The sequence below is a fragment of the Dendronephthya gigantea genome, unplaced genomic scaffold (assembly GCF_004324835.1).
Source record: "Dendronephthya gigantea isolate DGI-Jeju-01 unplaced genomic scaffold, DenGig_1.0 000001F, whole genome shotgun sequence".
NCBI classification, from domain to species: Eukaryota; Metazoa; Cnidaria; class Anthozoa; order Malacalcyonacea; family Nephtheidae; genus Dendronephthya; species Dendronephthya gigantea.
In genome coordinates, this window is record NW_021163011.1 from 3,027,678 (window position 1) to 3,039,284 (window position 11,607).

The following is an 11,607-nucleotide window of genomic DNA, read 5'->3' on the forward strand; positions in this document are numbered from 1 at the left end:
CTTGACATATTTTAAATCGCTACTTCCGCAGAAAGGTATTCAGTTTTCAACCATGCATAGACACCCACATCCTTGAACCAAGGACCCAGGCCTTTGAGGATAATGCGAGGTTTGTTGATCATTTGAAGTTAATACACCTCCGACACGAGCATGACGAGTGTAAATTGCGCCATCATAAAGTGCAACATGCTGTTGTGTTAAAACAATGCCATGATTACTGACATCGACATCTCGTTGAATACTCACAAACGTCGGAACATCCATTGTGCTGTGTATTTGCATGAGATAGGAATTTTTTTCCAGCACTCAACATTGCAAAGAAATCCTCACGTATAACCTGACGTAGCCCCCTCCGCAAGCATCTCTTATGTATTTATATTAGGTATTTATATTTGGCTTGGGTTAGCTGTGTCGGGTAGTGAGAAAAAATTCCTCGCCTTCCCCGACACAGCTAACCCAAGCAAAAAATAAATGCCTAATATAAATACGCGAAAGTATTTACCTACTTTTAGCGTGATGTATTTGGTTTGGCGAACAATGCTGTGTTTGCCCGCGTCACATTGCGCTGAAGCGCGGCCCTATTTTTCGACCCATTTTCTTGGTCTGAGAGCCTCTCGCCCTCTCCGCAAAAACAAGCTCCCCCAGCCTCAATATTCTTTCAATCGATCTTAATTATTTTTCATTAATAACGACCCATAATGATTATTCTGAAAAAATTCAGAATTTTCGATTTTTTTATTTTGCATGACTTCGGTTGATATTTACGCGGAGCCGCTCTTAAATTCTTACACCATGCAGATATATTTCACGGAAGTCTTAAGTTCTTACTCCAGATATATATAGAGATAATACGTGAGGATTTCTTTGTAATGTTACAAATACACAGCAAATCCAAATACACAGCACAATGGATGCACCGACGTTTGTGAGTATTCAACGAGATGTCGATGTCAGTAATCATGGCATTGTTTTAACACAACAGCATGTTGCACTTTATGATGGCGTAATTTACACTCGTCATGCTCGTGTCGGCGGTGTATTAACTTCAAACGATTAACAAACCTCGCATTATCCTCAAAGGCCTGGGACCTGGGTTCAAAGATGTGGGTGTCTACGCATGGTTGTCAACTGAATACCTTTTTGCGGAAGTAGCGATTCAAAATATGTCAAGCACGCATTCAATTTTTTAAACTTTCATAACCTACGGTTAAATAAATAAATAAAATACACAGACAATCTTTCGTTTGCTTGATAAGAGTTATATTCAGCCTGCTTGCATTCCCCCGTCTGGAAGTGAAATTAAGCAGGCTACGTAATTAACTACTGACATACACGGTTAGACATACACGGTTTACTGTCTAGTGTCTACGTGAATCATGCATTAATCCATTGATAAAAAGTATATTTCCTGATCTTAGCGGCAGAATCCTGTTGAACGGTAGCCTTTGAATCGAGTTGAGTTGAATGTTGATAACGCTTGCTTGAAACATAGAACTGCTGCCCGGTCACATTGACAGAGTCCTTTGCCACATTTTAAGTTACACCGCGCTACAATCAGAGAAACATAATTTACCAATTGTGGATGTATAACTGCGGTTTATATGGAAGTTGATCAACCAATGCGTCCTAAAATATTAGTTCGAGTTCCTCACTCACAATTGATAAGCGGATTTCCTAACAGGCTACTGCCCATGCAATTGATATTTTATACGAAGGATTTTGTACTCACAGCATTTAGAACAACGGTAGCTGATATATGGTGTATAACACCAAGCTTTTTTCCAACAGACACCACTCCTTTCAAGGTCTGCATAGCAGAGGTCGTGGTTTTTACAGCATCTTCATGTGTGCATGGTGTGGAAAAAGAGATAAATACATCCCGTTTTCCTTCGTTCAAAGCGATTATTCAGTCTGGTGTGTCAACAAGGAAATTTTTCACGTGTTCGGCAACAAAAGTAAGCCTTTTAACTTGGTATAAGGTAAACGCGAGCAAGTGAAAGAACTTGCCAAGTAAATTTGTTTGCTGACTGACTCACGAGTAAGTGATGTCTTCAAGAAACTGACGTGTCAAAGAAGACTTGCTTGTGTGTGCAGGGCTTTAATAGTATCCCTTACCTATCTGTTGCATCAACTGGTGTCCCACTTCCTCCTTTGCCACACCAGCAACCATAGCCGTTGTACGACCATGGAGATTTTTTTGTTTCACAACGAATCATGTTGCCAAACTGCACAAGCCCTATGCAATTTACATAAAATATCGTTATATAGGTGCATGTACGCCGGTGTGAACCATGCATGCAGTGATTTTTTTTCTGTAAAATTTGAAAATATAATTTGAAAATACGATATACGGCTTTAAAGCAATCGTAATATTCACTCTTAAGTAAGGGAAAAAAATTGAGATAAACGTTTATATATACTTTCCCTTTGAAAGTTTTAAATGTACCACTTCATTTAATTCCGGAGACACTGAATCACAATATATACACGCCGCCCAGGTATTATTGGAAAGTCGTTGCCGCTACTATACATAAAAATGTTTAGGTGCATGCTTTACTGAGATAGCCTTCTCAAAAACCAGAGTTATATGCGCATCTCCAGCTGTGGCCAAAACAAGCTCGACACTGTATGTATATGTATAGCTACAACATCGGGTTTAATTCATGGTACCCCTTTTACTTTCAGCAGCGTTTGCAGCCAAGAGAAATGATCCAATGAACAACAACAGAAATGCGACTGTCTTCATTTTCATCTTAATTCTTCACTTTGTCTTCGGTCTTGAGCCTTCTTGATTCTTCTTTAGCCTTCTTGGGCTTGGCTTCGTTTCTGTCTATACACTTGTCATGCTACTGCATGTTTTATACGGTCAGATGACAAAAAAATGAATGGATTCTCATTTCCATCTCAGCACACAGCGGGGAGGCTCTTTATTGAAAAAACTTTATAAATTGGTTACGATATATGGTTTTAAAGCAATCGTAATATTCACTCTTAAGTAAGAGAAATAAATTTGAGATAAATGTTTATATACTTTCGCTTTGAAGGTTTTAAATATACCACTTAACTTAATTCCGGAGACACTGAATCACTATATACGCCGCCCCGGTATTATTGGAAAGTCGTTGCCGCTATATACTACATAAAAATGTTTAGGTGCATTCATGCTTTACTGAGATGGCCTTCTCAAAAACCAGAGTTATATGCGCATCTCCAGCTTTGGCCAAAACAAGCTCGACATGCACTGTATGTATGTATAGCTACAACATCGGGTTTAATTCATTGTACCCCTTTTACTTTCAGCAGCGTTTGCAGCCAAACTAGAAAAATGATCTAATGATCAACAACATGCAGAAATGCGATTATCTTCATTTTCATCTTAATTCTTCACTTTGTCTTCGATCTTGAGCCTTCTTGATTCTTCTTGAGCTTTCTTGCATGGCTTCGTTTCTGTTTATACACTTGTCATGCTACTGCATGTTTTATACGGTCGGACGAAAAAAAACTGAAGGGATTCTCATCACACATTGTGACATGGTGATTTGCATATAAACCAATTTTTATATAACTTTCAACAATAATGCCCTTTACTTTTACTGTAAAATATATAGCAAAAGTACAACACCTAAAATTGCCGTTGCCCTGGATGTTGCCCACTGTTTGCCGTCCTCTGGATCAATAGAACAGCCGTTTTATAGTTTTGCCAACCGATTGTGTTGAAATGTATAGATGCGCTTTGTATGGTTGAACTGCCTTATGAGACTGATATATAATATTTTCTAAAGTGCAACTGCAGAAAAAATCCGGAGAGTACAGTAAAATTCATCAACAATCCAAATCGAAATGTTCGTATAAATGCATGTGAGCGGTTTTATAAGTTCTTTGAGAGAACACGGCCAAAATTTTGTGCAATATATTTTTAAATTTGGCGGACTGCAGAAACATTTTGTCACCAATTTCTTGGAGCAGAAGCATGCAGTCGGTTATAAGCTTCTGTTTATAAATTATAATTCAATTGCCGTTTCAGCAGACGTTTCACCTTTTGCATTCCAATTTCGTTGAATTCGGCAAACAAGTGGCGGCATAGACAAGTTTGCATTTATTGCACATTATTATTGAAATGAATGACACAAATATAGATCCATCATCCATCCATGTGTCCATGCAGTGTACATGTTTCACTATATCCTGCCGCCAATTATACACTGCATCAAATTATACTACTCTATAGTCAGTAATCTGTTTTGGGGATTAACCATTGTTTGGGGAATTTTATAGTTTTACAAAACATTGACATTGTTCTCGTATATACTTATATATACTATACTATTTGTTTCGACAAGGAAGTCCAAATGAGTTCATTTACTGATTTAGTATATATACATGCAAAGTCACTGAGAAATAAGAACTTAATGAGACCAGCCTGAAAAATATATATATATAAATATATATATATATATATATATGTATATATGTATATATATATTTATATTATATATATTATATATATATTATATATATATATATATATATAATATATATATATATTAATATATGTATATATATATATATACAGTCGTTATCAAAAAGGTTGTCCCGATCAATATATATAGAAATATATAAATATGATGCTTTTAGTACAATTTTATCTCTTTTTCCACACCATGCACACATGAAGATGCTGTAAAGACCACGACCTCTGCTATGCAGACCTTGAAAAGAGTGGTGTCTGTTGGAAAAAAGCTTGGTGGTATACACCATATATTAGCTACCGTTGTTTTAAATGCTGCATGCATGTGAGTACAAAATCCATTGTATAAAATATCAATTGCATGGGCAGTAGCCTGTTAGGAAATCCGCTTATCAATTGTGAGTGAGGAACTCGAACTAATATTTTAGGACGCATTAGTTGATCAACTTCCATATAAACCGCAGTTATACATTCACAATTGGTAAATTATGTTTCTCTGATTGTAGCGCGGTGTAACTTAAAATGTGGCAAAGGACTCTGTCAATGTGACCGGGCAGCAGTTCTATGTTTCAAGCAAGCGTTATCAACATTCAACTCAACTCGATTCAAAGGCTACCGTTCAACAGGATTCTGCCGCTAAGATCAGGACTGAAATATACTTTTTATCAATGGATTAATGCATGATTCACGTAGACACTAGACAGTAAACCGTGTATGTCTAACCGTGTATGTCAGTAGTTAATTACGTAGCCTGCTTACAGCCCGAAATCGGGAATTTCAATTCCAGACGGGGGAATGCAAGCAGGCTGAATATAACTCTTATCAAGCAAACGAAAGATTGTCTGTGTATTTTATTTATTTATTTAACCGTAGGTTATGAAAGTTTAAAAAATTGAATGCGTGCTTGACATATTTTAAATCGCTACTTCCGCAGAAAGGTATTCAGTTGACAACCATGCATAGACGCCCACATCCTTGAACCCAGGTCCCAGGCCTTTGAGGATAATGCGGGGTTTGTTGATCGTTTGAAGTTAATACACCGCCACACGAGCATGACGAGTGTAAATTGCGCATCATAAAGTGCAACGTGCTGTTGTGTTAAAACAATGCCATGATTACTGACATCGACATCTCGTTGAATACTCACAAACGTCAGTGCATCCATTGTGCTGTGTATTTGCACGAGACAGGAACATTTTTCCAGCACTCAACATTACAAAGAAACCCTCACGTATTATCTCTATATATATCTGGAGTAAGAACTTAAGACTTCCGTGAAATATATCTGGAGTAAGAACTTAAGAGCGGCTCCGCGTAAATACAACCGAAGTCATTCAAAATAAAAAAATCGAAAATTCTGAATTTTTTCAGAATAATCATTATCGGTCGTTATTAACGAAAAATAATTTAAGATCGATTGAAAGAATATTGAGGCTGGGGGAGCTTGTTTTTGCGGAGAGGGCGAGAGGCTCTCAGACCAAGAAAATGGATCGGAAAATAGGGCCGCGCTTCAGCGCAATGTGACGAGGAAACACAGCATTGTTCGCCAAACCAAATACATCACGCTAAAAGTAGGTAAATACTTTTGCTTTCTGCTTTAAGCAATTTTCGAGCGCGATAAATCCAGCATGATACATGTTTTTTTGGAAACTTGTTCTATTTTCCAATTAGAGTAACTCATGGCCTTTAGAATGACGCCGAAAGTTTTTTGGGAACTCTAAATTTGCGCCGTTGAAACGGGGTGAAGTACGACCACTTGAGCGCTTAAGATGACCTTGACACACATCCGCTGAGAGCGGTTAAACACACAATATATGTAGCTAAATGTTTATTTTCTCGGTAGAAATAACGGACAAAACGACATCCAGAGTTAAAATAATTCATAAACAATTCAATGTGCATGGTGAATATTATATCAATATTTGAATAACTTGCACATTTTACCCAGGTCTGAGGCTTATGACTTTGCAATATATTATCAATTTACTGTGAGACAGTTCAACATTAACGTTACGTAATAGTTCTTCAAAGTTCAAAATATTTCGGAACTTTCCAAAGTCACAAATTAAGTTGTTGTAGAAATACCGGTCGACAATTAACTTGCTGGGAAAATCTTTTGGAAGAGATTTGCGGCGCGAATATGTGAAACACAATGTTTGGCAAAATATTGCGAACAATGACATATAAATGACAGTGACTTGCACAGTTACCCGAGCTTGTCGCCGCAAAGTACCTTTGTGGGCTGCGCACCAAAGCGGGTAGGGTTCACTTTTTGCTTTGCACTATTCCATTCTGTATTTTATAAAATATATGGCGAAAATTAGCGATAAAGATGCTTTCACTAACCCGTCAGGGTATGGAACTGATGGCCTTTGCCGTGTCATCTAAGCGAATGTTCAAACATAAAAACAGGCTATCAATTCATAAATTTCAAAAGTATCGTTGAGAAGCTTTCCAACAATAATCTGGACAAATAGATGCGAAGTATCCATTGTTCAGGTCACTACTGCATGCACGATTACAGTGTGACCACTGGCACTGGACACCTTCAGTCTGATATCAGTGAACGCTTGAACAAAAATTAATAAATCAGCACATGTCGCAGAATTCACTGGCTTCGTTCAGTAAATTGACCTGCACACGCTGGTTTTATTTTTATCTTTTAATTTACAACAATTTCACATATAATAACTCTTGTACAACAATCTAAACAATCTCAAAACGCTCTAAAACAATCTGCCTATAATACAGCTCTACATGCACACTCACATATAATCCCGGTTCGGAAACCGTTCTGACGGTACTTCGTTTACCTGAAACCTGACTTGGCACAACCCAAATACTTTGGACATCGTGCCCGTTTCGATACATTTTGGCAAAAACAACTAGCTAATAGAATTAGGATCGTTTCCTGTTATTTTTCGTCATCCTAAATTGTTCCATGCATTATATAGTAAATATATATATATATATATATATATATATATATATATATATATATATATATATATATATATATATATATATATATATACCCCCATTTGCAAAAACGTTGGCCGCAGATAGATAGATAGATAGATACTCGAAGTCTAATTAGAAATGCATATATGACTAGATTTGCATGGGATTTCAATCATATTACACAACATATGCAATTCTAATTAGATTTCGAGTATCTATCTATCTATCTATCGGCGGCCAACATACTGACAGTGACAACCACGCACATTTACTAACATATGCACACACATTCAATTGGTTGATACAGTACAAAGAAATTATCTTGTAAAGTGGCTGAGTAAAATTATCTGTTTTTGACAACTGTACTGTTGGATTGCTTCTGACAACGTGCATGTGGTTATACTACTTGTGTCTATATATATGTCTATGCTTGCAGATATGTCCTGAAGTAGCTTGATACTTAGCTTGTTGCGTTTGTTGTCGCAGAATATTTTGCACAGATTGCACTGGTGATATAGGTGATAGGTGAGTGGATGCCGTATTAATCCAATATCCTGGACCAAGAAATCCCTCGTCGTGCTGAAGCTTGTCTCCTCCTCAACTGCCGCCTCGTCATCACTATCTGGCTCATATTAAACCAAGTCGCCATATGAAACCATCAGTTATACCTAGAGTCATCTTAATATAAGCGAAAATCTGCAACTATACAACTTGTTTCTACTATTCATACAGAAAACAAACAAGTTTAGAATTTTGCCTCCCCTGGTCTTTTGGTAATCTGACCTTCTTTATATCATCGGTCAGTTCAGCAGACCTTTCATTCTTATGTTGTTTAATTGTACCGATTTTCATTCAGCAACTGTGAAATATTGCGTTTAATTAAAACAAGTATGGACATGCATGCATGTATATACATCAATGTAGATAACTTCAATAGCAGAATAACCATGCAACTCATATAGAATGACTGAATGAGGATAAAAAATATCTTGCTTTGTAACCGGGTTCTTAGTCACTCATTGACATTGTTAATGATAAGGTTATACCCGCCTGTTTTTGAGCTGAACACCAACATACTTTCCTAGTATAGTATTCATACTTAATTGCCAAATATGTGATTCCCAGCTCTCTTTTACCTGACCTTGTTTATACATTCTTCGATTTTTTAATATAATCCTACTGCCGTTTCAGCAAACGTTTCAGCAGACGTTTCAGCAGACCTTTCATCCGTTTATAATTGTAATTATATATATATATATATATATATATATATATATATATATATATATATATATATATATATATCAGGTAAAAGAATATGAAAGCTACTGCATGTAATCAAAAGGATTGTTAAAAAGCTAATTTTCCTCTCAATATATATATGTGCCATATTTGAAGCCTGATTAGAGCTAAAAGTATCTGGTAAAGAGCGAGTTATCACATAAGAGGTTAATTCGATGATATCAGTTTTATCGCGTTCCCTCTCACTCGTGACAAATGTGATACCGCGTGTGCTGAAACGGATGAGGATGACTGAATTTTTTTCTTATACCACCGTATAAAACATGCGATAGCATGACATGCAAGTGCATAGACAGTCGATCCTTCGAGAAGACTCAATCAAGACCGAAAGAATCAAGAAGGCTCAAGATAAAGGCAAAACCAGAAGAATCAAGACTGAGAATGAAGACAATCGCATTTCTGTTGTTGATCATTGGATCATTTCTCTTGGCTGCAAACGCTGCTGCAAATAAAAGGGGTACGATGATTTAAACACGATGTTGTAGCTATATACATGCAGGGTAGAGCTTGTTTTGGCCACAGCTATATAGGTTTGCGCTATATAGGTCTGCATGCAAGGAGATGATATCAATTGGGATTTTATCCTGTTTCTTCTCCTGTTGCTTACACATTATCATATTGTAATGTAATTTAGTGACAAATCCTATTAAACTAAACTAAACTAAACTAAGCTCGTACACACATGTAGCATATATATAAGGTAGCCTTTTATAAGGCGTCAAAACACAGGTTTCCCGCTTTAGGCGAAAGTAAAGTATGCAAGAAAACATTTGTAGAAATGGCAATATGTCTTTTACCTCAAGAATACTTGAATATAAAAAATATATATGAAACTATATATTCTACTTCAATATATTTGTACTGGCGATATATTTCAATGACGATATATTTCAAATGAAGCCAGGGGCCGGTTGTTCGAAAGGCGTTTTGCTTAAACGGCGGAAAAGCCAAAGTTTAAAAATACTCTCATACATCTTGTGAATGACTGAACCTGCATCCTATGCATTAAATATACTTTCGTTGACAATTAAACTATTTACAGCGAAATATTTCAGCTCATGCAGTTGTTCAATAAATTGATAATTTTGTTTTCCATTTTGAAGTTATCCACCGTTTAAGCTAAACGCCTCTCGAACAACCGGCCCCAGAAGAAGGGGGCTAATGTTAAAAAATTAATGTGCTACATTTGCCTTTGGAGCTTTGGGAATTTGAAAAACGTTTGTAATTATACTGATATACTGTTCGAATTTGCCTTCGAAAAAGGGCTATATAGCTAGACCAGTAGACCTTTTGTTTTGACGCACTGAAAAAAACTTATTCAGTGAATTATAGAAAACTGCCTGTTTTTCAGTATTTCCCCTCACTTAATATTTCGATTGCTTTATTTGCTTATGATGATGTATCGTAACCCATTTACTAATTTTTCAAATTTTACAGAAAAAAAATCACCGCAGGTTTACCCCGCCGTACGCCTAGGGTTATTCTATGTAAATCGCTTAGCCCTTGTGCAGTTTGGCAAAATGATTATGTGTGAAACAAGAAAATTTCCATGGTCGTACAACGGCTATGGTTGCTGGTGTGGCAAAGGAGGAAGTGGGACACCAGTTGATGCCACAGACAGGTAATAAGGGGTAATATTCATTATTACAGCCCTGCACATATACAAATAGTTCTACAGCAAACTCAAATTTACTTGGCAAATTTTTTCACTAGCTCGTGATTACAGTAAAACAAGCAAACTTTAATTGTTCATTTGTACACGAAAAATTGGCAGAGAAAATTGCCTTCACGCTGGACTGAATAAACTTTGAATGAAGGAAAACATGGATGCTTGTTTGTACCAGGCATGCATGTTGTGTTGATAATATAAAGGGCTGATTTTTGCTTCCAAATTGTTATAATTTAACGAATGGGTTAACAAGTGCATACTAAATTATGCGGAAAACTAAATTCTATCGATTTATTCGTTTATAGTTTTTCAGTCGAATATGATGATATCATAAGGGTTTCAACTCTTACGTGCGCATACGCGCGTATGAAAAACATAAGTATGATACTAAGTATGATGCTTTTAATGCAATTTCGTCTCTTTTTCCACACCATGCACACATGAAGATGCTGCAAAGACCACGACCGCTGCTATGAAAACCTTGAAAGGAGTGGTGTCTGTTGGAAAAATGCTTGGTGGTATACACCATATATCCGCTACCGTTGCTCTGAATGCTGTGAGTACAAATTCCTTTTTATAAAATTTATTTTGAGCAGTAGCCTGTTAGGAAATCCACTCATCAATTATGTTGAGAACTCGAATAAACCGCTAAACTAAACTTTTAGAACGCATTAGTCGATCAACTTCCATATAAACCGCACATCCACAATATTCGATCTGTGCATATAATAAATTATGTTCCTCTGATTGTAGCGAGGTTTAACATTAATTGTGGCAAAAGACTCTGTCAATGTGACCAGGCAGCAGCTCGATGTTTCAAGCGAGCATTATCAACATACAACAGTGGATTCAAAGGCTACCGTTCAAGAGGGTTCTGCTAAGATCAGGAAATATACTTTTCATCAATGCCAATGGATTAATAATTCACGTAGACAGTAAACCGTGTATGTCAGTAGTTATACGTATAGTTTTAATTAAATATACCTCTTATCAAGCAAACGAAAGATTGTCTTTTTTATTTATTTATCCGGACAATATGAAAGTTCAAAAAATTGAATTCGTGCTTGAGATCTTTGAAACCGCTACTTCCACAGAAAGGTATTTTGACAACCATGCATGATGCTGATCAACCAATTACCTGCACCCACATCCTTGAGCCCAGGCCTTTGGGGAAAATGCATGATAAGTTTGTTGATCGCTTTAAGTT

At 36.6% G+C, this 11,607-nt stretch overlaps 1 protein-coding gene across 1 annotated transcript; it reads left to right on the forward strand.

The window, feature by feature from the left end:
• Nucleotides 1-8,988: 8,988 nt before the first annotated feature.
• On the forward strand, nt 8,989-11,389 carry LOC114529513 (phospholipase A2 'basic'-like). Its single transcript, XM_028551334.1, has 4 exons — nt 8,989-9,188; nt 10,169-10,352; nt 10,847-10,956; nt 11,154-11,389. The coding sequence occupies exons 1-4, from the start codon at nt 9,005-9,007 to the stop codon at nt 11,279-11,281; spliced, it is 606 nt and encodes a 201-aa protein (XP_028407135.1). The 5' UTR covers nt 8,989-9,004; the 3' UTR covers nt 11,282-11,389.
• Nucleotides 11,390-11,607: the final 218 nt, after the last annotated feature.